The sequence below is a fragment of the Eublepharis macularius genome, chromosome 4 (assembly GCF_028583425.1).
Source record: "Eublepharis macularius isolate TG4126 chromosome 4, MPM_Emac_v1.0, whole genome shotgun sequence".
Taxonomy (NCBI): domain Eukaryota; kingdom Metazoa; phylum Chordata; class Lepidosauria; order Squamata; family Eublepharidae; genus Eublepharis; species Eublepharis macularius.
In genome coordinates this window covers 187,351,126-187,378,503 of record NC_072793.1, presented here as the reverse complement: position 1 = coordinate 187,378,503, position 27,378 = coordinate 187,351,126, and the positions used below count along the sequence as shown (strand labels likewise).

Sequence of the window (27,378 nt, the reverse complement as noted above, 5' to 3'; positions counted from 1 at the left end):
TGTTGTGTTACAGTTGATGTTCATCGTTGATTTCTATTTGTTGTATGTTATAAAGCTTAATTAAAAAGTAAATTAATTAAAAAAAAAAGAAATCCCCCCCCCGTCTTAAATTCATGGACTCCTGGGGGCCCCTGGCCCCTTCTGAATGTGTCAGGAAGCCCTGGGAAGTCACGTGTCGGACTTGGGCCTCTCAGATCAGCCACAGAACTCGAAAGATCTCTGCTTGGCTTTGCTTTCCTGTATGTCAAAGAACCTGACCGAGGAAGCTTAAAAAGCACATTGGAACGAAAGATGATAAGTTATTAATAAAAAATCCAGCAGTATGAAAATATAGATCATTGAATGCCAACGAATAACACTTTCTAGACTGAAAGCCCCCTGTCAAGATAGTATTCAAAGCTTCCTTTAAATGGTCCCTTCCAAAAACTCATTTTTATTCAGCATATGAAGTTCTTCCAATGTGTTACTTTATTGAGAATTCTCCTATGCACAGTTAGTGGAAAGATGTCAATCATTTCCAAGTTAAGTTCCCTTTCCTCTTCTTTGTCTCCTCTGCGGCTTCGCAGGTTTCCATGAAGAAGTCAAACCTTCTCCAGTTTTCCTGCCGCACGAACAGAGAGATGTAGCATCTCAGGGACTCTCCCTTGCACCTTCCTACTTCTGGGCCACTCTTTCTAACTTCACAACTACTTTGCAAATACACACACCACTCTCGACACCCCATAATGTTCTCTGGCTTCTGAACGCTGCAAGAATCTTTAGTTCGTAGATTAGCCATGTTTTTATGAAGCAGAGCAGAGCCTTCCTTCTTGCTGTGATGAAGCTCCTCTTCGCTTGCTCCGTTCCCCTCCCCTGGCCAGTCTGGGAAAGATGCTCACTCCAGCTCCTCAGTATAGAAATAGCCATTTGGGGAAGTAAAGCCTAGAATTAATTTAAAATCAGTGCAAAATAATCGAAAGAGGAGTGATTTAGGCCGTACCGCATCTCCAGGTATATGACCTGCGGGCGAGGGCGACATGGGGAACCAGCTGGGTAACGACTTTGTACAAATGCCAGTGGGTTTGTGGTTGCAGATAAAGAAAAATGGGAGGGGTTTATATTTCAACCGTGATAATGTTGTGAGTATTCACTCTACGTATGGGAGAAAACATGTGTAATGATTTCAAGTAAATGTGTGCATGTATCTTTAAATGCTTGGTGTGAGATAGGTGAAGAGTGGGGGTGAAAGAGAGGGATATGATTGGTTGATGACTGAAAGTGTGGGCGGAGTGAATGCAGTTTGAGACTGAGAGTAGAGAGAAAAGTTTGAGTCAGAGGAAAGCAGGCTGGCTGTGTGCTGCCTGAGTATGTTGAAGTGTTTATGACGGAAATATGACCTGTGTGGAACCTGAACTGAGCATGTCTGTGAAAGGACACTCAGTCAGGGAAAGGGAGGCCAGCTGTGTGCTGCCTATATTTGAAGTATTTGAGAGAGAACTATTGAGTCTAGTGAAGGAGGCTAACTGTGTGCGAAGCCTTAGAAGAGATCTGTGTGAATGAGTTTATAGGAAGTAACTTTAAGAACGAAGAACTACTTTTATGCAACCAATACACTTCTTGAAAAATAAACATTTATTTTGTTTTGTTATATCCCAGTGTAGCTGTCATTGCTATATCCCATTCATATCCTCAGGGCCACATAGAACCACGAAGGAGCCTGACGCTTAAACCCGTTACCAAAAGGGAAATTTGAATAAAATATTTTGGAATAATATATTCCTGGTGGCAGCAAACTACCCAGAGGGTGTAAGGGGAAGATTAAAAGAAAAATCTACCCCAAAGAAAGTACAGATCATAACACCATGATTAAAACATCTCCAGCCCACCTCCCCTCTAGTGCCAGCAGGAAGGACGTTGAGAACAAAGCCTGCCGAGAGGGAATCCAGTTTCTCCGATTGTGCCCCAAAGTCAATGCAGAGAGAGGTTCCCTGAAGGGACTGGTGCAGGAGATGTGTGCGTACTAATAATGGTTTCCTGCCTTCTTTCTCTCCCTCCCAGGCAGCAGTGAAAAGGCTCCCTTGATGGCTTCTCCGCTGTCTCCTCCACATGGTGAAGGGAAAAGGCCAGCCATGTGGCCAGCTCAGGTACGGGGAGGGGGCCTTGGGGGCTCAGAGGATCGGCCTCTTTGGCCTTGGCTGTGGTGATATGAGAGGCTGAGGCTGCCCGCTGAGGAGGCAGGAAAATGGCTGCCCCCTGCCTAGGACGGCGAGTGCAGGACGATGGAAAAGGGTTTGGTCCTTTGCCCCATGGATGTCTCTGGCCTCTTCCCACAAGCCTGCCAGCCCCCTGGCAAGGAAGGCGACCCCTCTGGGCCCCCAGTGCCCCCAAGGAGAGCCGGGAGTGGGGAGTGTTAAGGGAAAACCTCTTTAAGGTACTCTGCATTCAGATTATGTTTTCCCAATAGCCGTCACCCACGTTTAATCAAGACACCAAACACCAGTGAACCATAAAGCATTAATGGGCTTTGTTTACAATAAAACCCAGATGTGGTGCCATGTTCCGATAGATGCAGATAGATCAGCCTTAGCAGAGAATCTTACATACTTTCCAAAGTTAGTTGTTTACAGAAAAGAGACAAAATTGTTATACAAAACAATTCTTCAGAGTCAATTTCTTCAGGAGACATGGCACCATAACAGGCCTTATTGACAAGATAATAAACTCTCTCTGTAATATAAACATGCTCCATGTCTGGTGCCACAAAGGAATCTTGGTTGAGAGGGAGCTTATTCAAGCTAAATTCTTGAGACCAAAGTCAGAACAAGAGAGAGAGAGAGTCCTTGCAATAGGGCTCTCTAACCCAGTGTCAGAAGGAATCTGCTTGCATAAGAATAACTTTTGCATTCTGTGCGAACGGTCAACTCCAATAAATGCTCATACATAGGTCTTTTAGAACAGGGGTCATAGAAATTCCCTAACAGGGAGCAAAGAGGGGCTCTTCTCCCCTCCCCTCCTCTTTGTGTTAGCCTTCCTGTATTAATCCCCTTCCTCTGTTTCTACACCCCCCCCAAGCACCAGCTTTCCAGTGGTGTAAAGAAATGCTTCCTTCTCCTCCTTCCAGAATCCAGTGTCCTTCGAAGAGGTGGCTGTGCGTTTCTCCAAGGCGGAGTGGAGCCTGCTGCGCCCGGCCCAGAGAGCCCTGTACAAGGAAGTCATGCTGGAGAATTTTGGGATCGTGGCCTCTCTGGGTAAGGGTCCCTTTCTTCTGGGCTGCCTCCTTCTGGTGTGAGCAGGGACTGTAATGAGGTCCTTAACGAGGAAGACTGCCCCCCCTGGACCCAGTGGCTGATCTCTGCCGCCCTCCCTGGTCCCTCCTCTGATGTGGGAGGGGTTCTGGTTCAGCTTAAATAAAAGTTAAGTTGTATTGTCGAAGGCTTTCACGGCCGGAGAACGATGGTTGTTGTGGGTTTTCCGGGCTGTATTGCCGTGGTCTTGGCATTGTAGTTCCTGACGTTTCGCCAGCAGCTGTGGCTGGCATCTTCAGAGGTGTGCACACGTCAGGAACTACAATGCCAAGACCACGGCAATACAGCCCGGAAAACCCACAACAACCAAAAGTTAAGTTTATTAGCGTAAGGAGAGTATGCAAAAAGCATCAAGCACTCTTACCCAGGCAACCAACATTAAAATAAGAAAACCTTACTGTTGCTACACAATAAAACCGGCCTGTCTACAACTTGAGAGCCGGCCTCCTAGGCACCTCTGTTTGGCATCCTTTGCCGCTTATCTCACCCGTCTGTTATAATGTGAGCCCCCTCCCCTGCCTGGCTGGTTCAGCAGAGGGACATGCCAAGGTGAGGAATAGCCTGCAGCGTTCAGCTCCTCTCTGGCCTACTCACGTCGTGGTCTGAGCTTGGTCAAAGGAAGCTAGCTCAGAGAGGAAGGAATGGAGGTGGAACTGAGAAGCCATCGTTTCAGGACTCAGTGCGTCACCCAGCAGCTCAAGACCCAGTCAGGGCTGAGCCGTTAATGGGCATTTCAGCTGCGTGAAGAACCAGGGAGTCTCCACAGAGCTCTCTGAGAACAGCCTCCCAGGGTCGAATCTCTGGGGAACTCCGAGACGGCGCCACAGGGGTTCCTAACCAGCTCTCTAACTACATATCTGAGCCAGGCCACAACCTGACAGTACTTGCAGTTCTGAACCAAAGTGCAGCCTTTTTTCCAAAGACCTCGTCTCAGGTTCCTTGCACCTTCCCTGAGCTGAGATGTGGCAGAGAAAGGAGCACAGCTGGCTTTTCGGCCACTGGTTGTTTCTCAGCTGGCATTTCAAACTCACTTATTCAGGGAGGAGGCAGAGAACTGCCAGCGCCATTATTACACCAGCACCCTGTAGTCATACGGGGCCTCTTCCTGCCACAGAAAACAGAAATGTGGGTAGCTGAACTCCCCCCCCCCCTCCTCGCTTTCACTCCCAGAGAAGAGATGTCCGAAGGGGAAGGGGAAGAAGCAGCTTGATCAGGCTCAGAGGAATAATTGCCAAAATGTGTTAGACTGCAAAATGAGTTTCCCAGTTTCCCTTTTGCAAGAAGGCTCATCCTAAAAGTAAACAGTCCTGACTTGCTGAGATCATTGCGGATTCCAGCTGCAAGATACGGTCAACATTTGTGACCAAAAGAACATGTATTGCAGAAGACATGGAGGGATTTTCTTCAGCTAAACGTCTAACGTATTCAAGATAGGCACCTAGTCTCCTTCCAAAGTTAATTGCAAGGGCAAAGACTCGTCTTCCGAGTGCTCACACACCCACAAGCAAATATTTAATCGTCGTTTGGGAGTTCAAGAGATAAGCAGAATCTCAGACCACAGTTAGCTTTTCCCCAAACAAACGTGGCCAAGGAAATAAGTTTCATGAATCCTGAAACTAGCAAATAAAATAACTAATTTTGACTCCATTGTATCAGGACTTCCCCCCCCCCTCCCCATCTAAAATCGAGGTGGTCAGGGCTGCTGGTGTTATTAGATCTCCCTGCAGCGTTTGATATGGTTGACTATTTTTTGACCCACTGCCTCTTCGATGTGGGGATACTTGGGACTGCCTTGCAGCGGCTTGTCTCTTTTCTCCACGGTTGGGGACGGAGGGTGGCGCAAGGGGAGAAATTATCAGCATGCCACTCATTGGTATATGGCAGCAATGGCAAACCTATGGCACAGCTGGCACGCAGAGCCCTCTCTGGGCACGCGAGCCAGGTCACCGGATCGCTAGGTCCAGGGCTCATTTGGAGGGGGAACGCCTAGAACGGCGTTCCGGTAGCTCTGAGCAGAGATCACATGGGTTTTGGCCCTGCCCACGTGATCCCTTTGCCTCAAGGCTGCCTCCCTGCTGCCCGTCTCTTTAGCAGCAGGAAGCAGAGGCAGCAGCCAGGCTGCTTGGGCTGGTATGAAAGAAAGGGCAAGCCCACGGGGAATACAATGAAACAATGCTTCACAAAAGTGTTCAACTTTTAAAGTGCCAGTGCTATAAAAGAACTGCACAAATACGTATGAATGTTTAAATTATATAGCACTGGCACTTTAAAAACTGAACACTTTGTGAAGCATTGTTTCATTGTATTCCCCGTGGGCTTGCCCTTTCTTTCATACCAGATTGTTACGGGGTTTGCCATCCCTCCCCTTTTCGGGCTGCTTGGGCTGGCTTTCTAAAGGAGAGTAAGCTGCTTTGATTTCACTTGCTTTACTTTCATTCGTGACTCCTGAGTGAGAGAGAGAGAGAGCGCTTGCAAGCTGAGCTGCTGGTGTAAAGAAGGGCAAACTGCTTTGATTTAACCATGCCACTCATTGGTATATGGGGTTGCACAGGGGGCGATTCTCTCCCCTCTCCTGTTCAATCTCTGCACCTGCCCCATAGCCCAGTTGGTACAAAGTTTCGGGCTGGGTTGCTATGACTACGTTGACGACACCCAGCTGTACCTGTTGATGGATGGATGGCCTGACTCGGCCCCAGAGGCATTAACTAGGGCTGAAGTTGAATCCCCTGAAGACAGAGATCCGGTACTTGGGTTGTGGGCCAATGGGTTTGGGGATCCAGCTCCCAACCTTTGATGGGGCACCTCTTGCACCTGTGCCTGTAGTCAGGAGGCTGGGAGTGATGCTGGATAGCTCCCTATCCATGGAGGCCCGGGTCGCAGCATTTGCCCAGCCCGCCTTTTTTCCATCTTCGGTGGGTCAGGCAGCGTGCCCCCTACCTTTCAACCCATGACCTAATAAAAATGTGATTCATGCAATGGCCAAATGTACCCGCCAGTCTGCAACCTATGTATGCAAAGGCTCAGGTCCCAAGAAACCCGAAGTTGGGGGTGCTTGTGTGAATGGCCACATACTTCTGCCTCCCACTCCGATCATCCAACAAAAGATGGACAGTTTTTGACCCTGTACTGTTCTCTGCCCACCCCTATTTACTTGTCTGTACTGCCTTTCTGGGGGGAGAGAGTCGAGCTGTCTTGGAATCGCTGGATTTAGGTGCACCCAGAAGAGTTACGGTTTTGTGTTTTCCCCCCTGAAAAAAAGGACCTCAAGTTGCCAAACCTGAACTCATATCCCGGCTGGAAGAGGAGGAAGATCCCTTTTTCCTGATCTCTGATGAAGAGGAGGGATTGACGGGTGAGTGCTTTGACCTCTTGTGGGATTGTGTCCTCATAATATCCTCATTATTTCATGGGAAATTAACTCACCAATCTGCAATTTGTGTATGCAAAGGCTCAGGTCCCAAGAGACCCAGAGTAGGAAGGTGCTTGTGTGAATGGCCACGTACTTCTGCCCCCCACCCCGATCCAAGGGTAACAAAAGATGGACAGTTTTTCACCCCGTATTGCACTCTGCCCCACCCCTATTGCTTGTCTGTTCTGTATTTCTGGAGAGACGGAGTCAAGCCGTCTTGGAATTGATGGATTTATTTATTTAATTTATTTATTTATTAATTACATTTTTAGACCGCCCTCCCCGTCAGACGGGCTCAGGGCGGTTTGACAACAAATTAAAAACAGTAAAAACATTAAAACATCATATAGAAAACCATTAAAATTGGCGGGTGTAGAATATTAAATATTAAACTGCAGCATTTTCCTGCATGGATGGTGGAGGGTCTTCAGTGGTATGGCCGGCGAGAGGACAGCCCAGCCCCCACCAAATGCCCGGTGGAACATCTCCGTCTTGCAGGCCCGGTGGAAAGATAACAAATCCTGCCGGGCCTTAGTTTCCTCAGACAGAGAGTTCCACCAGGTCGGAGCCAGAACTGAGAAGGCCCTGGCTCTGGTAGAGGCCAGGCGGACCTCCCTGGGGCCAGGGACCATCAGCAAGTTCTTAGTGGCTGATCGAAGCGACCTCCGGGGAACATATGGGGAGAGGCGGTCCTGAAGGTATGCTGGGCCCAGTCCTCATAGGGCTTTATAGGTCAACACCAGAACCTTGAACTGGACCCGATACTCAACCGGTAACCAGTGCACCCAGAAGAGTTACAGTTTTGTGTTTTTCCCCCTGAAAAAAAGGACCTCAAGTTGCCAAACCTGAACTCATATCCCGGCTGGAAGAGGAGGAAGATCCCTTTTTCCTGATCTCTGATGAAGAGGAGGGCTTGACGGGTAAGTGCTTCGACCTTTCGTGGGATTGTGTCCTCATAATGTCCTCATTATTTCATGGGAAATTAACTTCCCAATCTGCAATCTGTGTATGCAAAGGCTCAGGTCCCAAGAGACGAAGAATAGGGGGTGCTTGTGTGAATGGCCACATACTTCTGCCCCCCACCCCGATCCAAGGGTAACAAAAGATGGATGGTTCTTGACCCCGTACTGCACCCAGAAAAGTTATGATTTTGTGTTTTTCCCACTGATAAAAAGGACCTCAGGTTGCTAAACCTGACCTCATATCCTGGCTGGAAGAGGAGGCAGAAAAGCTGTTTCTTCTGATCTCTGGCGTAGAGGAGGAATTGGCAGGTAAGTTCTTCCACCTGTTGTGAGATTGCGTGTTGCCTGCGCTTCGTTCCAAGGGCTGGTGGGTTTGGTGGGTTCTCAGAAGAGCTTGGCTGAGTTTTGAATGCTGAAATGGTGCCTGGATATCTGGAACCTCTGAAAATCACTTATGCCACGCCTAGCCAAGGACTGTCCACCTTTGAGAGGTTTCCAGGCAAGGGTGTTTGCCAGCCCTGTGACCCCAAGATCCCTTTTCCTGGAGCAGTCAGGCATCGATCCTGGACCTTGTGCCTGCAAAGCCAAGCCTGTGCTTTATTGCAGGGGCATGACCCGAAGCAACCCCACAGAGCTCCCAAAGGGCCTGGCCCAGACGGTGTGCCAATATAAAATTTAGCATCTTACAGATGTCCTGGATGACTCCGGTCAGGCTTGATTCGGATATAGACGTGCACGTAAGAAGCCCTAGGTGTAGTACATGTGAAAAGGGTCTAGGGGTCTTAGTAGACCATCCACTGAACACGAGTCAGCAATGTGATGTGTTAGCTAAAAAGACAAATGTGATTTTGGGTTGCATCAGGAAAAGTATAGCGTCGAGATCATGTGAATGGGCGGTATCCCTTTACTCTGCTCCAGTTAGACTTCACTTGGAGTACTGTGTTGAGTTTTGGGTAGCGCAGTTGAAGACAGATGTTAGCACGCTGGAACGTGTCCAAAGAAGGGCAACAAAGGTGGAGAGAGGGCTGGAGACCCTGTCCTGTGGGGAAAGGCTGAAGGAGAGCTTTGAACGTTTAGCCTGGAGAGGAGGCGACTGAGACGTGATATGAGAGCCCTCTTCAAGTACCTGAAGGGCTGTCACATAAGAGGATGGAGCAGAGTTGTTTTCTGTTGCCCCAGCAGGCTGGACCAGAAACAACAGATTAAATTTAAAGCGAAGGAGTTTTTGGCTAATCATTAAGATGAACTTCCCGACAGTTAGAGCGGTTCCTCAGTGGAGCAGGCTTTGTTGGAAGGTGGTGGGCTCTCCTTCCTGGGAGGTATTTAAGAAGAGGCTTTGAGGGTCATCTTGCAGCTATGATGGTTCTCTGACTCAATAGGAATGGACACAGATCCTGGTGCTGGGCTCTCGTGGCCCTTTCTTACATGCCCAGGACAATGCCACCCGCCACTCTGGGGTCAGGGTGGAATTTTCCTCCAGGCCAGATCCACCACCTATCACGGAGGGTGGTTTTTTTTGCCATCCTCTGGGCCTAGAGAAGAGGCATAGAGGGAGGTTGGGGGGAGGGAGAAAGCTGTGGATTTCCTGTGTTGTGCATGGGGCTGGACTTGATGACCCTTGGGGCACCTTCCAGCTTCTTTCCTCTGTTTGTGCTTATAGAATCTTTCCTTCCATTCTAAGACTTTATTAAAACATGGTGAGTCCAAGAAAGTTTTTTATCAAATGATAAGCTGGCCAGGAGCCCCTCCCAAGGAGAGGCTCTCAGTCAGTTCTGCTCATATTTACAGCGTTTTTTTCTGAGTGCTCATGTCCCTTATCTTTACCCTGGGGAATGAGGGTTTTACTCTCTGGTGCCTGGTGTTAAGTTACTAGACCACAATAAGGAGTTCATCCCTTTTCCTGCCTTTTCCTTCCCCTTCCCTTTTACAATGGGGATTGGCCCGTTATGGCCACCTTTCAGCTCAAATGAAAATGGCAGTAATCAGCTGGCCCAGGGGCAGAACGTCCACTAGGTGCCCCTGCCCCATTGCCTAAAGCGCCAGTGGCAGAGGGGCACCAGCCAGCTCTCCCCTCCTCTCACCCTGCCCAGCCATCCCGTCACTGCCTAGCCACCCACATCTGAGCGCAGAGAAAATGAAAAAGGTAGACTCATACCCTCTTTTGCTTTGAAACCCTACCCCTGTGGTGTTAAAGAGAGAGGCTGAAATAACTCAGGGTTCTTGTTAACATTGGAGTACCTCCTCCATCTGTCTGGCCGCCTCTCTTCAGATCCTCTGCCATGTGCATGAATGGCTGTTCTTTTTCTTCCACTGTGCCCACCCCCCATCAGTCGCCCCTATCAATTCACCCTGGCAGAAAAAGATAAAACTACTGGTTCAATTTAAGACGGAACTTCTCCATTGTACCTGCTCTCTCTTTCGCCCTCTTGGGCTACGTTCAGTCCCATTCAAACGGCTACTGTCCTAATTTACTCTGCTTAAAATTTAGAAGGAAATGAAAAGGTTAGGGGGAGAAATGGCCGCAGATGGTTGGAGTTTAATGCCTCAGCATTCACAACCCCCACATCACACCAAGTTTCTCTTTCTTTCAGCAGGAGGCGTGTGGGAGTCAGCAAATGACACAAAAGAACATCCAGTGATGGAGAAAGAGGAAATGTATTCAGATGGGAAAGAGGAGGCTGAATGTAGTGATGGACTGAAGGAGGAGGAGGGAAAAGATCCGAATGAAGGGGGGAATTCTTCTGGTCTCGTAGACAGGAGTGACACTATACAGGAAATCACATACCAGGGCAAGAACAGGAATGAACTCACTGCAAGTAGGGAAAATTTCTCCAACGAATCAGATATTAATATTCAATGGAGAACGTGTACCCTAAAGGAAATATTTCAGTTCCTGGAGGGTGGAAAAAGTTTCAATTGCAGCGGAACGCTTTCTTCCCACGAAAGAATTCACGCAGAGGAGAAACCCTATAAATGCCTGGAGTGTGGGAAAAGCTTCCGTCAGAGTGGAAAGCTTACTGTCCATCAAAGAATTCACTCAGGGGAGAGACCCTATAAATGCCTGGAGTGTGGGAAAAGTTTCAGTCGGAATGATAACCTTTCTTCTCATCAAAGAATTCACTCAGGGGAGAAACCCTATAAATGCCTGGTGTGTGGGAAAAGTTTCAGTCGAAATGATCACCTTTCTTCCCATCAAAGAATTCATTCAGGGGAGAAACCATACAAATGCTTGGAGTGTGGGAAAAGTTTTTCTCGAAGCAATAATCTTACTTCCCATCAAAGAGTTCACATGTGATAAAAATCACGAAAGTCCTTAAAGTACAGAAAGATGTTACATCAGGTAATTTGGCTTTTAACATTTGCAAGCAGTGAAATAAAACACTGTAGTCAGGTGTTCCATCATTCAATATCTTACTGTATAATTAAGTAAGCGTATTTCAGAAAACTCACTTTATACCCTGGGGCACCACCAGAGGGCGCTGCTGCGGAGGGAAGCCCAGGCAAGGCTCCATGTCCCTCCAGAAAACGTGCCATGGCAGAAAGGCCAGGCCAGGATCAGGAGGGGAACAGGTGGCAATGCCTGCCTACACCCAGGTGGTATTAGGAGTGAGGCAGGTGGAAATGCCTACCCCCTGCCTTCACCCATATTAGGAGCGGAGCAGGTGGCAATGCCCACCCCCACCTTAATACAGATGTTATTAGGAGCGGAGAAGGTGGTACTGTCCACCTCACTGTCTTAATGTAGTTTGTATTAGGAGCAGAACAGGTGGCAATACCCTCTCCCCGCATTAACCCAGCTGGTAGTAGGAGCAGAGCAGGTGGCAATGTGCTCTCCCTGCCTTAATCCAGCTGGTATTAGGAATGGTGCAGGTGGCAATGCCTAGCCCCGCCTTCATCCAGCTGGTAGCAGCAGTGGAGCAGGTGGCTATGCCCGCCCCCCTTTGAACCAGTTGGGATGAGGAGTGGAGTAGTTGGCAATGCCCGCCCCCCACCTTAATCCAGCTGGTAATAGGAGTGGAGCAAATGGCAATGTCCACCCCCATCTTAATTTAGCAAGTATTAGAAGCGGAGAAGGTGGCAGCGCCCACCCCTTTCTGCTAGCTGGGATCAGGAACAGAGCAGGCAGCAATACCTGCCCCCTCCTTCAACCCAGCTGGTATTAGGAGCGGAGCAGATGGCAATGCCCATCCCTAACCTTAACGCAGCTGGTATTAGAAGTGGAGCAGGTGGCAATGCCCACTCCTGCCTTAACCCAGCTAGTATTAGGAGCGGAGTAGGTGGCAATGCCCTCCCCCTGCTGGTATTAGGAGCGGAGCGGAGCAGGTGACAACACCCACCACCTGCCTTAACCCGCAGGTATTAGGAGTGGAGTAGGTGGCAATGCCTGCCCCCTCTTAACCCAGATGGTATTAGGAGCAGAGCAGGTGGCAATGTCCACCCCCTCCTTAAACCAGATTGGATCAGGAGCACAGCAGGTGACAGTACCCACCCCCCTTCACCCAGCTGGGCTCAGGAGCAAATCAGATGGCAATGCCCACTCTCCTTTTCCCGACTGGGATCAGGAGTGGAGCAAGTGACAATGCTCCCCCCCCCCGGCTGCCTTAACCCAGCTGGTATTAGGAGTGGAGCAGGTGGCAGTGCCCTCCTCTGCCTTAACCCAGCTGGTATTAGTGACGGAGCAAGTAGTAATGCCCACCACCCCTCCATCACCCATTTGGGATCAGGAGTAGAGCAGGTGGCACCTCCCACCTTCTCCTGGCTGGGATCAGGTGCAGAGCAAGAGGCAATGCCCTTCTTCCCTTCGCTCAGCCGGGATAAGGAGCAGACCATGTGGCAATGACTGCCCTTTTCAACCTACTGTAATAAACCACTGAGCAGGTGACAATGCCCACCCTGTCTTCACCCTGCTGGAGTCAGGAGCCAAGCATGCAGCAATGCATGCCCCCCCCCCTTCAGCCTTCCAGAATCAGGAGCAGAGCAGGTGGCAGTGGCCACATCCCCCTTCACCCAGCTAGGATCAGGAGCACAGCAGTAAAGCCCCTTGCCCACCTTCACTTCTCAAGATCATGCATGGAGCAGGAGGCATGACCCCCCCCTTCACCCAGCTGGGCTCAAGCTCGGAGCAGGTGGCAGTGCCTGCCTGCCCACCCTCCCCTTTCTAGAGCCCGTTGTATTTTTTTCCCACAACAGGCTTTGTTGCTAGTAATGACAGAAAAGATTTCAGAATTGACAACCAAATCCTCGAACCCACCAGCCACTCCATATGGGCATTCAGCAGGGGAGGGCAAACCATACATGCCACACTGCATGGATCAGATTGCAGAGTGTGTGTGCCGGAGCCCTTAACACCCTCCAGTCACAAAGTAGTGCCCGATTACTTATCTCTGAATCACAGAAAGGGGCACAGCAAGCTCTCATCCACCAGTGTCTCTGAAGCTTCTGCCCCATTGGTGTCCTAGGTGACAGGGAGGAAAGACCCAGTGACTGCACAACCACAACAGAAGGCTGTGATATCAGGGACCATGTGGTACGCCCCACACAGGCATGTGCATCCCATTGTTGCCCTCCCCACGATATGAGGGCTGTTCTTGCATGAAGTGCCATGAATCTCCACTGCCTAGTGGCGGGAGGCAGGCAGCACTGTAGAGAAAAAAGCTTTTCTATCTACCTTTAGGGAGGCCATGTCTCCCGAAACTTTGGTCAAGAAGCCTTGCTGGTTTCCTAAGAAATCCCTTAAGCCCAACTCCCCCCCCCTTCTCTTGTTAGCAGCTTCCTGAGAACAGAGCTGTCTCTGAGGTTTCCGCTCACACTGACCTTGGAGATAAGAGAACGTGTTCCGCTGTGAGCAAATGAGCTTCCATGGATAGTCAGATGAACCAATCAACATTCTTGATTTTGAGAACCGATTTGCACCTGTGTGATGGGGAGCTGGTGCCGGGGACTGCACCCATGCCCTTTTGCACGTTATCTCCTGATGCCGATGACATCAGCATTTTGCCACCTGATTGGATGCAGGGCCTGCACCACTGGGCTGGCAGCATAGCATATAAACCACTACCCAACATGGAGACTCAGACCTTCGGTGGGTCGCAGTGAGCTTCCATTGTAACTCGCCCATCGTCTCAAATCTGGCTCTGACTGGATAGGAGTCCAGGCGCCCACCTGTTTTGTTTTGCAGTGAAGCCTGGCCACTCTTTGCTTCTCCACCAGAGACTGCCTCCTGGATTCTTGACAACTTTGTGGTTTGCCTTCTGCTGTGATATTGGTATGTATAAGTTAGAGCTGACAAAGCTATAGGTTTTTGTTATTTTAATCCTCACATTCTGTCTCTTGTATTTTATTGTGACCTTGCACCTTAAATAAAATAATTATATTTTTGTGTGGGTTTTATTGACTTTGGAGTCTCAAAACTGTAAATCATTTTGCTGAACTTACTTTTCTTTAGTTCCCTTACAGGCTTGGAGTGGTGTTTCTCCCCTCCTAGGGTTTGGGACTGGTGAAGGACTGGTGGCAGATTTGTAGGGCATTTGGGGGACTTTCTGTCGCTTGCTATTTTTTCAAGTGAGGGACTCACCCAATTGAGAAGAAGCCAGTGCCACTGCCCAGGCAGCCACGGGAAAAGATATCCACTCACAAGCATTGCGCACATTCCTCCACGCCAACAGAGTTAATTAATAACATATGGGCTTGCTCCCCTTGGGATCTGATTGGTGAAAGCTGCTAAGGAAAATGAGGTATCATCATCATCATTATTATTATTAGTTAGAGTGATGCAGCAACAAAAAAAGGAAACACAATCTTGGGTATATTAAAGGCATAACTTCCAAATCACAGGACATCATTGTCCAACTATGCACCACGTTGGTCAGGCCGTACCTGGAGTATTGTGTGCAATTCTGGAGGAAAAAAGGATGTGGGCAACTAGAACAGGTGCAGAGGAGAGCAACCAGGATGATTACAGGCCAAGAGACCAAGCCCTACGAGGAAAAATTGAGGGATCTGGGAACGTTCAGTTTGGAGAAGAGGAGGCTGAGGGGAGATAAGATTGCTCTCTTGAAGTATTTAAAAGGCTGTCACGGGGGCAGAGCGACGCTCAGAAGATGGTGGATGCTCCTTTCGAAGTCTCCGATCCCGACCCGCTTCCAATGCTGACGAAACTCAAAAAAAGCATGTTATGATGGGAAAGATGAGCAGGTAAGGCAAAACCTCCCCAAACACAATCTGCCTCAGTAAAATCCTATTTTACCCCGAAGAGACTAAAAAGGGGCAATAAAGTTCCTGCTGAAAACGGTTCCAAAATGGCGGAGCAGAAAGACGGCGCGGCAATTTTAACAGGGCCGGAATTCACTAACTCTATCCAAACGCTAGAAACAAATATCATAGCCTCTATATCAGAAAAATTAGCCAAAAAAATAAATAGCTGCTTGGAACCAATCATGAAGCAACTTGAAGAAACCCGGGACTCTCTCACTGCTGTTGTCCAAACGGCAGATAAACCTCTGGAATTAGGGCTGAATGAACAAGAAGATTTGAACCAAACTCAATTGGTGGAAGAGGCTTTGTCAGTAAAAGTACTTGATTTAGAAACGAAACTGAAAGTCCGAAATTTGAAACTGAGGGGCCTTCCGGAGAATGAGGAGGAAGATACAGTTCTTCCTATATTTATATAACGTCTTGGCTTGCCAAAATATTTAAGCTTGAAGAAGGGATTGTACCAGATGTTGAAGCTGCCTTTCACCTGGGCTCTAACAGGGCAAATAAATCCCGTTTGCCAAGAGACATTTTGGTGATTTTCAGAGACTTGAGAACTAAGGAAAAGGTTTTGAAAGAAGCCCGAAGATGTGGCTATTTACTTTATAAAAGCAAAGAAATTCATATTTTCCCTGATCTTCCAGCAGAAACACTTAAAATGCACAGAGAACTTAAACCAATTACAGCTGCACTTACAAAAGCAAATTCGTAATATAGATGGGTTGGATCATCCTCCAGACTTTCCGTGCTCCCTGAAGGGAATCTCCTCTTTGCTAAAGACTTGGACAAAGACTTTACATTGCTGAACACTCTGAATTTCACAGTGGAACAAACTGTACCTACAAAATCCTTCCAGAGAGAATCAAAGCTACCAAGAAGAACCGAGTGTTGGAAGAGTCAGCCCTTCATCTCTAACTAAACGCTGAAAGCCACTTCTGTTTACCTAGAAGAATCAAGGTGCCTTTGATAGAGCATCTTTACATGGACGCGCAGCAGTTGGAGTGGAAGCCGGTGGACTTTTGAAAGTTCGCTCCCTTTTATTTTGCTTGTCTCCAGGATGAGAGCTTCAGTGCTCTCTGTCTTCCACCTAGATGTAAGCTGGATGCCAGGTTGGCTTATGGGTTTGGGGTTAGCTCTTGCTAACTCTCTTTTTTGCATGTGTTATTTTGTTTTTCTGTTATTTCCTTGGGGGAAGAGTGAAGGGGGGTGGGTTGAGGTTTTGTTGTTTACTATTGGAGTTCAGGTTTGGTTAGTAAAAGTTCAGGTTGAGTTAAACTTGTGCCAGTTATTTAGAACATTTATTAACTTAACAGAAGATGTACCTAAGAATCCCACAGGTTACTGTGGGAAAAGGGAGCGAAGGAATGAGCTCTCAGTGAAAACAATAACGGGCCCTGGGCTCTGTACAATGTTGGTTTATTTTTATAATGGTGAAACGATAATTAGTACATTGAGTTCTTTAAAAATAGAAAAAAAGGGGAAATTGTGTATGCCATATTGTTTCCTTTGTATAATAAAAGAGGATACTATTAACATAAATACTAACAAAGATAATGGAAGAACAAAATTATAAAATTGTCACGGGCTGGGCCAGCCCAAGCAGGGTGGTTCAAGTCCAAACCTCAACACCAAGTCCAATGAGGAGTTCCAAGAGCGAAAGCCAAGTCAGAACGGTGGTCAGAGCACGAGATAACGCCAGGAGTGAGTCCAGAGTCCAAGAGCGAGGTCAGGCACAGTCCGAGGCCAGTCACCGATGGCGTCAGGTCCAAAAGCAGGCACGGGCAAAGTTCACAGAACACGGAGTGGTTGCAGGCAGTAGACACGTTGCTTCCACGCCTGGCAGTCGCTCCTGACTGGCTCTCATAGCCAGGCGTGGTTTTCAGCCAGCTGCTGGGGCTCCATCCTGACGCTACTCATCGTCGCTCTCCAGCAGCTGGCGTTGGCTCAAGAGGCGAGCACTGCGCCGTCTCTCCTGCAGTTCCAGTCTCTGCCGCTGTCTGCGGCATTCTTTGGGCGTGGGTGAACCTGGGGGGGTGGGGGTGGAGGTCCTTGGCTGTGCTGCACCCGTAGCCTGGGATGTCCCTGGCTGAGCTTCCCCTGTGGTATTGGGGCTAGAGGGTGCAGGTGTCTCAGCTGCTGGCTGTAAGCTTTGATCAGCCAGCAGCTGCTGCTCCTGATTGCCGGCTTCTGCTGAGTCAGGGCTAGGGCTGGCTACACAGAACTCCTCTTCTGTGGCTGGCTGGCTACACAAGGCTCCTCTCCTCCAGAGGAGACCTCGCTCTCAGACTGGGCCATGACAAAAATAATCTCAGTCAACTGCAGGGGCTTAAATAATAAAATTAATCTTAAAAGGGTATCATCTGCCCTTATTAGACAGAAACCTTCGATTCTGTTTCTTCAGGAGCCACATCTGAAAACCTCTAGCCAGCCAGTGTTCAAGACAAATAGGTTTAACCAACAATTTCAGTCTCCAGGATCTTCAAAGTCCAGGAGGGTGGCTATATGATTTTTAAAGAGACAATTTTTTCTTTGAAAGACTCTAAAATAGATCCGCAAGGTAGATACTTGTTTTTAAAAGGCAACCTAGATCAGGTACCTATAACCTTGGCAGCAATTTACGCTCCAAATCAAAATCAATTACAATTTATTGAAGACATTTTGCTGCTTTTGAATTCTTTTGCAGAAGGAGAAATGATACTCACTGGAGATTTTAATTTCGTCATGAATTATGACTTGGATGGGACCCGAAATCATCACTGCCACCAGATGAAGAAAAACGGTATCTCTGAGTTAATGGACATAATGAATAAAGCAGGGGTTACAGGATGTCTGGCGTCTCCAAAATCCAGCCACAAAGACTACACGTATTACTCCCTGGTTCATAATATCCATACCAGGATAGATTATATTTTCCTGACGCCTAAGCTAAGTATCCAAACACATCCACTATAGGTGAAAAACTATGGACCGACCATGCTTGGACGGAATGCATTTTCAGTTTAGGACTAAAACCTCCAAGAAAAACAATTTGGAAGTTAAATAAAATGCTTTTATTAAATAAATACACTCGAAAATCTCCTCTGACATAAAACAAAATTTCAAATTTAATGCAGCTTGCGGTGTCTCCCAGGCAGTAGTGTGGGATGCTATGAAAGCTGTTCTTCGAGGACAAATAATTTCAGCAGCCTCCTATCATAAAAAACAAAAAGAAAAGATTAGAAATGAGATAGTGGCCAAAATTAAAAATTTGGTGCAGGAGCATAAGAATACGTGGAGTAAACAGGTATATAACCCTGGAAAGCAAAGCCTTGGAAAGCCTCGAGACGGCCCAGATTCAAAAACAGTTACTTTATGTCAAACAAAAATACTGGGTTAGGTCACCTAAATCTACTAAACTCCTCATTTAAAAGGTCAGAGAAAAAACTGGGGCACCCTACTACATAATTCCCTTAGCGTCTATCAGACGACTCATGAAAGTTCCCGGAGAGCAGGTGCCTGAGTGCGCCCCTAGCGGGGACCAGGGGGAGTCGCTCCCAGCTGTGCTCTATGAGGGCCCGACAGGGCAGCAACGAAGCCGGAAGAGCCGCTTCCCCACATACGAGGCTTCCTGGCACTGCTCGGCTTGAAGCCGGCCGCCCCCTCAGTGGCTCTGGGCAGAGGCGGCGCAGCTCAGCTCTCTCTGGCGCAAGGGAGTCCTGAACTGGCCAGCAGTGCTTCCCTCGGAGAAGGCGGGCACCCTCGGATAAACCGCCACTGCCACATCCCAGCATCTGGCTAGGCAGGCAAGCAGGCGCCCGACTCTCTCTGCTGCCTCCCGGCCGGTCAGGTCAAGCAGGCGCTGCATGGCCCTCTGGCTCTCAAGTTCTTGCAAGTGCGCACGTGCATGCCGGCCAGCTGGCTGCCCCCCCCTCCAGTTGTCCTTGCAGCGACTCTCCCAACAGAGCCCAGTGGAGCGTGTGGAGAACCTGGCCCACCAAAGGACAGCACGGGCTGGGGAGGCAGGTGGGTGGGCGGAGGCCGCGTCTCACCCTCCAGGCACTGGGCCAGGCCAGCTGGGGGCTCCTCCTTCCTCTTCCCACTTCAGCCTCCCTGCCTGGCTCTCCCTCCCCACTGGCTCTCTGGCGCACCAGCTCCCCCTGGCAGGGCAGAGCCCCCTGGAGCCCGCGTGGAGCCTGGCCTGAGGACACGCGAGGGTGGACAGGGGTGGGGGGGTGGAGGTCGTTCTGCCTTCAACCCTCCCAGCGCCAGCTGAGCCGGCCGGGGGCTCCTCCTGTGCTAGGGGCGGCCACCCAACTCAGCTGCAGCGGCGAAGGAGAGCCCAGCTGGGGTCCCCCCTCCCAGCTGGGGCTGAAAAGGCGGCAGGAGGCAACTTTGTGGGTTGTCAACTCCAAGGGAAGAAATTCCAGGGGATGGGGAGACGGGTGGCGAGCCTGGAGAGGGTGGCCATGGAGTCCACCCTCTAAAGCAGCCCTCTCCTCCAGGGGAAGGGATCTCCGTCAGCTGGAATTCAGTTGTAACTCCAGGAGATCTCCAGCCACCACATAGAACTTGGGAAGGAGGGTTGTCAGTTCCAGGTTGGAAAATTCTTGGAGAAGGTGAAGTTCAGGGATGGAGGGAAGTGTAGCTGGATATAATGCCATCGAGTCCCCTCTTCTAAGCAGCCATCCAGGGGAACTGATCTCGGTGGCCTGGAGATCAGTTGTCACTCCAGACCTCCATCACCACCCGGAGGTTGACAGCCTGCTTTCGATGACAGAGCAAGTCAGGGGGAGAAGAGACTCTGAGGTTGCAAGCCTCTCCTGCTTGCTCAGGGGCAGAAGGAATCGCTGCCCCATGGCAAGGAGGTCCACCCAAGTCAGTAAGCAGAGACGGTTTCCATTTGCAAATCAGGCGCCCTTCTTGCCTGTGTGCAGGGTTCTTTTTCAGAGATAAATGTATTCACAAAGTGCCTGGAGAGAAGTGGTGCAGTCACTGCTCTTGGTCTTTAGGGCTCAGCTAGATTCCCAAGGTCACTGAGGTCTCAAGTGTGAGCGTGGGAATGCACTTAGACGTAAGCCCCACTGCGCACCGCAGCATTTACTTCTGCGTGAAAGCCCAGTGCTCTAACGGGTCTTGCAGTTGCAGGGTGGTACTTGCAGAAGGCTTTGGTCTAGTATAGCAAAACTATACTACCATCCTAAAGAGAGTCACCCCTTTCTACACCCATAGACTTCAGTGGACTTACAGGGGTGTGTTTTGGAGTGCCCTGCTAATCTCCTTAGCCTTGACTCTTGGGGAAAGTGCTCCAATCTCTTGATAATTTTGGATGGTTTTTGGCACCCTTTCCAGCACTACAACCACTTCTTTGAGAAAGAGCAACTAGAATTGTACACAGTATTCCAAACGAAGCTGCACCAGACTGCCATAGCAGAGCATGACGATATTGCCGCGGAAGCAGCAGGGAGGCCCAGCACAGCGCATCCCTCCCAACCGTTTGCTAGAGCTAGTTGCATTTTTTCATGCAAAGGGCTTTGTTGCTAGTGCTCTATAAAAGCCATTAAGGATAAATTACTTATGGAACAACCAATATCAGAGCTAGAGGTCAAATTGGCAATTAAATCTCTAAAAAATAGCAAGGCCTCTGGAAGATACGGTTTTCCATCGGAATTTTACAAAAAGTATTTAGACTTAAATTTTGACTCCTCTAACAGATACATGTAATTATATGATGCAATCAGGTAAGAATTACTTGAACATACCGGCTTTGGAGCATTTTTTCTAAAAGCAATCAAAGCACTTTATGACTCCCCCAAAGCCATAGGCAGAACCAATAGCATCCACTCAACAGAATTCCATATAAAAAAGGTACTAGGCAAGGTCCCAGGGTCATTGTCATCTATGTCTGCCTGCATATCTGCCATGAAGGTATTCTGTGTTGTATGCTGATCCTCTGAGGGCATGGGAAGTTTACTGTTGACACTAAGCTGGTGTGTTATCTTGGAGTTGTTTGCTTTCTCTTCCCCAGCCACCGAGAGTGAGTGTCCTTGATTACTGGCTATGGCCAGCTCGTGAAGCCTCCTGCTTGGGAATGGAGATGATTTCATTCTTTGCTCTGCCTAGCATAAACTTATCTTCTCCCTTTCACCCCCTCTGGCCCTTTCACGCCACAATTCTAACGGTCTCTGTCTTGAGGGTGGGAAGCTGCCCTATAACTAACATCATCTTTCCTAGATACGTCACTTTTGCCAATACAGTTGTCTGAGCACCTTGAACTTGATGGATCTCTAATAAAAGTTACTTGAACCAAATCACCTGCGTATTTGCTGTGGAGAACTTCGGGATCTACCTGCCAAAGAATGACAGTCATGCCCCCAACCACCCAAGCCAAGGCTTTGCCAGGGCCACAGACTCAAAAGACTGGGGGCGGGGGGGACTGGCAAGCGAAGCCCAAGAGATTCCACTTGTGACAGGGAAGCAGAAAAGGGCTCGAGGATTCTCGGGCTCTCTGGGGGACTGTTTCGCTCCTGGTGCTTGAAGGACTTCTGGTCCCTTGCAGGGGGGGGGAATCTCCTTCCTGTGCCTCCTCTGACTGCTGTGAAGAGCCGTCCCCTCCAAGTGACATATGCCTGAAGCTAGGGACCATTTTCATGGCCTCTACAAAGAGGGGTGAGGTGCTGAGAAAGTCAGCATGATAACCTAGGAGAGACTAGGAAGCAAACAGCTTCGGTCAGTGCCCCATGGGCTCTAGCAGGGCTCCATCCCCATTGTTACTCTGAGAACGGGGGGGGGGAGGCGATAAAGAGGCGATGAGACATCACATTACTCACCGGTAACACTGTTGTCCTCCCAGTGTAGAAGACCCATGTTTACATAGCTGAACTGAAAATCACTTTGAGAAAGATTTGTCACATTAAGTATAGTTTCAATGAAAATATCTTACCTTTTAATATGAAGTAGGAACTATGACTATGAAAAAAATCGCAAACCATTCCTGAAACATAACAGTAAACATTTCCCCCTCCCCATTTACAGTCTGTATTTGTTCCTCAGAGTCCACTGTGGGGTGGGGGAAGGTGGTTCCTCACGAGCACGTTGGAAAGAGCTTTCCACCCCTTCTTCACATGGACGTCCACTGCTGCTCCAGGGCTTCCAATGAGGGTCATGTGCATAAAAATTGGTCTGAGTCGAGGAAAAAACCTGTGGTTAGCAACATACTGTACCACGAATCAATGATTGCGATGGGTGACTGAAGCCCAATCAACTTTTTGATGTAAGTCTTTTTTTGAAGACGATATCGGCAGATCACTGTTTCATTATATTGTGTAAGCTGGAATTATGGTTGTTGTGGGTTTTCCGGGCTGTATTGCTGTGGTCTTGGCATTGTAGTTCCTGACGTTTCGCCAGCAGCTGTGGCTGGCATCTTCAGAGGTGTACCACCAAAAGACTTTTGGTGCTACACCTCTGAAGATGCCAGCCACAGCTGCTGGCGAAACGTCAGGAACTACAATGCCAAGACCACGGCCAGACAGCCCGGAAAACCCACAACAACCATCGTTCTCCGGCCGTGAAAGCCTTCGGCAATACATTAAGCTGGAATTGTTTCAACAAAAACATGTATTGCCAGAAATAGCAGAGAGGAACGGAAACAGAGCTTCACATGCGGTTCATAAACAGATTAAATGCTGTTTAAAACCACCGTCCACACATCGATTTATATGGAGTCAGTCGATCCATGGATAAAAATAGGGTTAAAATGAAAACGGGAAAGTCCCCTGCAATCTGCTAACTGATGTGTGATCCCTTCCGTTCTTAATAAACTTCTGTCTCTCTTTTCAAGCGGCAAATGTAAGGAAGATGGTGAGGGGAAAGCCATCAAGGAAATACTAGCATTATTATAGTAAGCAAAATCAGAGGTCCCTGCCCCAAAGAAAGTGTAATCTAAAAAACTGAGACGGGAGTGAAAACAGAGGAGAAAGAGAAAGGGGTGAAGAGGGAAGGGGTGGACCCCTAGCAGTGACACGCAAAGAGGGCCAAAAAGACACTAGACACACAGAGAGAGACAGACCTGGTAAAGTGCAGCTACCCCCAAACACATGCTGGTCTCCACCTAGGAAGTCTCCCACAGGGGCTGGGGGTGGGAGGAAGCAGGAGCAGGGGGCACTCCGGCTTCGGCGGAGGGGAAGCATCCCTTCATGCACAGACAATTCCTCTCTTCCTTTCAGGGGCTTTCCCCCTTCAACTGCACATCCGCTGGGAAGAAGGGAGGCCTGGTTCCTCTGCGCAGCCCCCCCCCCTTCCAGGGCTCCCTGGCTTCACATCCACACATGCTAGCGGTCAGAGCCCCGCCCCTCATACGGAAAGGGCAGTTTATGAACATGGCATATCACAACCCCCTTGGCAGAAGACCAGGCACTGCCTGGCCCCAGGCAGAGCAGATGCCAGCCGCCTGGAGACTGGAAAGTTCCCAAGCCAGGAGTCATAGCGGATGGGCTGAATGAACAGCCCCGAGCCCTGGAGAAGGAGAGCGGCAGAGATAGCGGGGCTCCCTGAGGGAACTCCCAGCTTTATCCCGTGAATGCCCTTCTATACTTCCCCTCGCCCACCTAACCTAAGCTGGCTATTCACCGGACATCATAGCCTCCCTGCCCGATACTTTGAAGGTATTACTTGTCCTTTGGAGACAACCATAGTATCATGAATTTGTTGGTTTTGCTTTTGAGAAGGATATAAAATAGCAGGATTAGGAAAACTTCTCCTATCGTTAGCTTTGTCTATTGGGTTTCTACCGGTAGCACAATCATTTTAAACCCAGAAAACTCTATTATCTGTTTGTATGTGTTATATGGGGTGATGGTGGTATATTATTATTGTTGTTGTTGTTTTATAGCCTGCCTTTCAAACTGAGATCCAAGGCAGATTACATACTGCAAGTGAATTACAATATAGTTAACTAGAAACAAAGCCTGTTGTGGGAAAAAATACAATGGGCTCTAGAAAGGAGATGGCGGAGAGGCAGGCATTCCCTCCTCCTTTGTCCCTGATCCTGGCCGGTGAAGGAGGGAGTGGGCATCGCCACCTGCTCCATCTGGTCCTCTCCTAATATCAGCTGGGTTAAGGCAGGGGGGTGGGAATGGCCAGGGGTTGGCATTGCCACCTACTCCGTTCCTAACACCAGCTGGGTTAAGGCACAGGTGGGCATTTCCACCTGCTTTTCTCCTAATATTAGCTGGGTTAATATGGGAAGTGCCGTGGGTGGGCATTGCCACCTGTCGTGCTCCTAATACCAGTTTGGTTAAGGTGGGAGTGGGCATTACGACCTGCTGTGCTCCTAATATCAGCTGGGTTAAGGTGGGGGTGGGCATTGCAGGGGGTGGGTATTGCCACCTGCTCTGCTTCTAATATTAGCTGGGTTAAGGCAGGGGGTGGGAATTGCAGGGAGTGGGCATTGCCACCTGCTCTGCTTCTAATACCAGCTGGGTAAGGATGGGGGGCAGGCATTGCCACCTGCTCTGCTCCAGATCCCAGCTGGCTGAAAGAGGGGTGGGCATTGCCTCCTGCTCCGCTCCTAATACCAGGTGGGATAAGGCGAGGGTGGGCATTGCCACCTGTTCCGCTACTAATACCAGCTGAGTAAAAGCGGACAGCTGGTATTGCCACCTGTTCCCCTCCTGATCCCGGCCTGGCCTTCCTGCCATGGTACATTTTCTGGAGGTACATGGTGCCTTGTCTGGGCTTCCCTCTGCAGCAGCGCCCTCTGGTGGGTGCACCAGGGTATAAAGTGAGTTGTCTGAAACATGCTTACTCAATTATATAGTAGGATAGGTTGAGTATTCACAGAGCAAAAGACAATATGATCAACAGTCGGGACCTTTGATGAAAATAGATACAACAGGGTATGGGAGCCACATGCATAAATGAACCCTTTCTGGGTTAAAGTGTAAAGAGCTCAGACTGGGCTGGGTAGATTCTGGTTCATGTTGCCAATTGCCTGGAAAAAAGTGTCTTGTCCCATTAATAGATAATTTCTACAAAAAAGCCTTTATTGAAGAGACAGGATATTTTTCTTCATTATTGTGTGTGTGTTGATCAACAGATTTTTATCAAGGGTGCGTCCAGTGTGTTGTGTGTGTTATGTGCTGTCAAATTGCCTCTGACCTCTGGCGACCCTATAAAGGAAAGACCTCCAAAACGTCCTCTCATTAACAGACTTGCCCAGATCCTGCAAACTGGAAGACGTGGCTTCTTTTATTGAGTCAAGCCATCTCGTTTTAGGTCTTCCTCTTTTCTTAGCATTATTGACTTTTCCACAGAATCTTGTCTTCTTATGATGTGGCCAAAGTACGATAGCTTTAGCCTTGTCATTTTAATTTCTAAGGAAAATTCAGGCTTAATTTGATCTAGTACCCGCTTATATGTCTTTTGCGCTGTCCATGGTATCCACTAAACAATCCTCTAGCACCACGTTTCAAACGGATCAATTTTCTTCCTGTCAGCTTTTTTTACAGTCCAACTTCCACGTCCATACTTAGTAATGGGAAATAGCATAGTCTGGATTATCTTGATCTTGGTTCCCAGAGAGACATCTTTAGTTTTGATGATTTTCTCTGGCTCCCTCACTGCTGCTCTTCTGTTGAACTCATCTGTGGCGATGGTGAGTTTTTTCTTAACTCCATGCAAAAATGGATGTTTTTGTGCCTTTGTGCTGTGACAGCGCCCCAAAGTGATGGGTGTGCGATTGTCACGGTGATGCCTCCAGGCTAAGAAAGGACCTGCAACGGGAGGGTGGTTTTCTTTTGTTTCAGTGTCCAAGTCCTCCCTCTGGCAGGGCGAAGGCAGAAGCAAGTCCTGTTCCCTTTCTGGAAAGTCCCCAAAAGGGTTAAAGAGAAGGAGCCTCCATTCCTAGAGAGGCCTGGAGAGAGCAGGGTTCTCATCTTGCTTCAGTCACTTCCTGTCCCAGTGACCCAGTTGTGTGTTGTGGGGCGGAGGGAAGAGGAGGCAGCGCCTGAGGACTATTTGCAAAAGAGGTAAGTCCTGCAATGATCCCCCCTCTGCAAAGCGGGTACCTGCTGCTGCCAGGCTCGGCCAGGGGGCTGCGTGGACCCCAAGGGGCTTTTCTGCTGCGCTCTGGACGCTCCCAGCTGAGCTCCTCCTGCAATGAGGCAGGCACCTTCTGCTGCACTTTCTCTGCCGTCTCTAGCAAAATGGCTTCTCTTTCCCATCTGTTTATTTTGTATTATTATTTATGTTAGTTATACTCCACCTTTCTCACTGAGATTTAAGGTGAATTGCACAGTATGAGCCAATACAATGAATCCCTGGAATGTTCAATAAATAATACAGCAGGGCAGGATTGCAGACCTTTGAAAGTGAGCATAAATCTGAACCACAGACTGCTGAAACAAAAATTAACTGGAGTAACATGAACATATTAATCAATATGGAAACTCGCATTAGGAAACTCGCATTATGTCGAAGAACCTGACTGAGGTGGCTTAAAAAGCACATTGGAATGAAAGATTCAAAGTTATTAATAAAAACTTCAGCAGTATGAAAATATAGATCATTGAATGCCAACGAATAACACTTTCTAGACCGAAAGCCCCCTGTCAAGATAGTATTCAAAGCTTCCTTTAAATGGTCCCTTCCAAAAACTCATTTTTATTCAGCATATGAAGTTCTTCCAATGTGTTACTTTATTGAGAATTCTCCTATGCACAGTTAGTGGAAGGATGTCAATCATTTCCAAGTTAAGTTTCCTTTCCTCTTCTTTGGCTCCTCCGCGGCTTCGCAGGTTTCCATGAAGAAGTCAAACCTTCTCCAGCTTTCCTGCCGCATGAACAGAGAGATATAGCATCTCAGGGACTCTCCGTTACACTCTTTCTAACTTCACAGCTACTTTGCAAATACACACACCTCTCTTGACACCCCATAATGTTCTCTGGCTTCTGAACGCTGCAAGAATCTTTAGTTCGTAGATTAGCCACGTTTTTATGAAGCCGAGCAGAGCCTTCCTTCTTGCTGTGAAGCTCCTCTTCACTTGCAGCGTTCCGTGAGCGTTTGTGAGTCAAGGGCTGCCTCTTTAGATGCAGGTGTCCAGATATATATATATAGGTCCCACCAATCAGGCTTCTCATTGCAGGAGGTCATAGATCCGGAACTTGCCTTTACGGAAGAATCCAGCAGAGGAGGAAGGCGATCCGCACATCTAGCTGGAGGCTGTCTGGCCAGAGGTCTCTAGCCGTCTCCACCATCTTTGCCTCCAGTGGCTGAAGCCGGAAAGGCACAGCAAGAAGGAGATCCTGGACCTGGTGGTCTTGGAGCAATTCCTGGCTGTCCTGCCCCTGGAGATGGAGAGCTGGGTCAGGGAATGCGGGCCGGAGACCAGTTCCCAGGCGGTGGCCCTGGCAGAAGGCTTCCTCCTGAGCCAGGCAGGTGCCAAGAATCAGGACCAGCAGGTGAGAGGGACACACCTGGGGAGTATCTGAGGCACAAG

At 48.8% G+C, this 27,378-nt stretch overlaps 1 protein-coding gene across 1 annotated transcript in view; it reads left to right on the top strand.

Annotated features, from left to right (window-relative positions):
• LOC129328463 (zinc finger protein 420-like) overlaps positions 1–14,000 on the top strand; it is a 262,738-nt gene extending 248,738 nt beyond the window's left edge. Inside the window, exon 6 of the mRNA XM_054977547.1 lies at positions 10,578–14,000. Within this exon, the coding sequence (XP_054833522.1) occupies positions 10,578–10,950 (373 nt within the window). The 3' untranslated portion in view covers positions 10,951–14,000. The remainder of the gene's footprint in view (positions 1–10,577) is intronic.
• Positions 14,001–27,378: the final 13,378 nt, after the last annotated feature.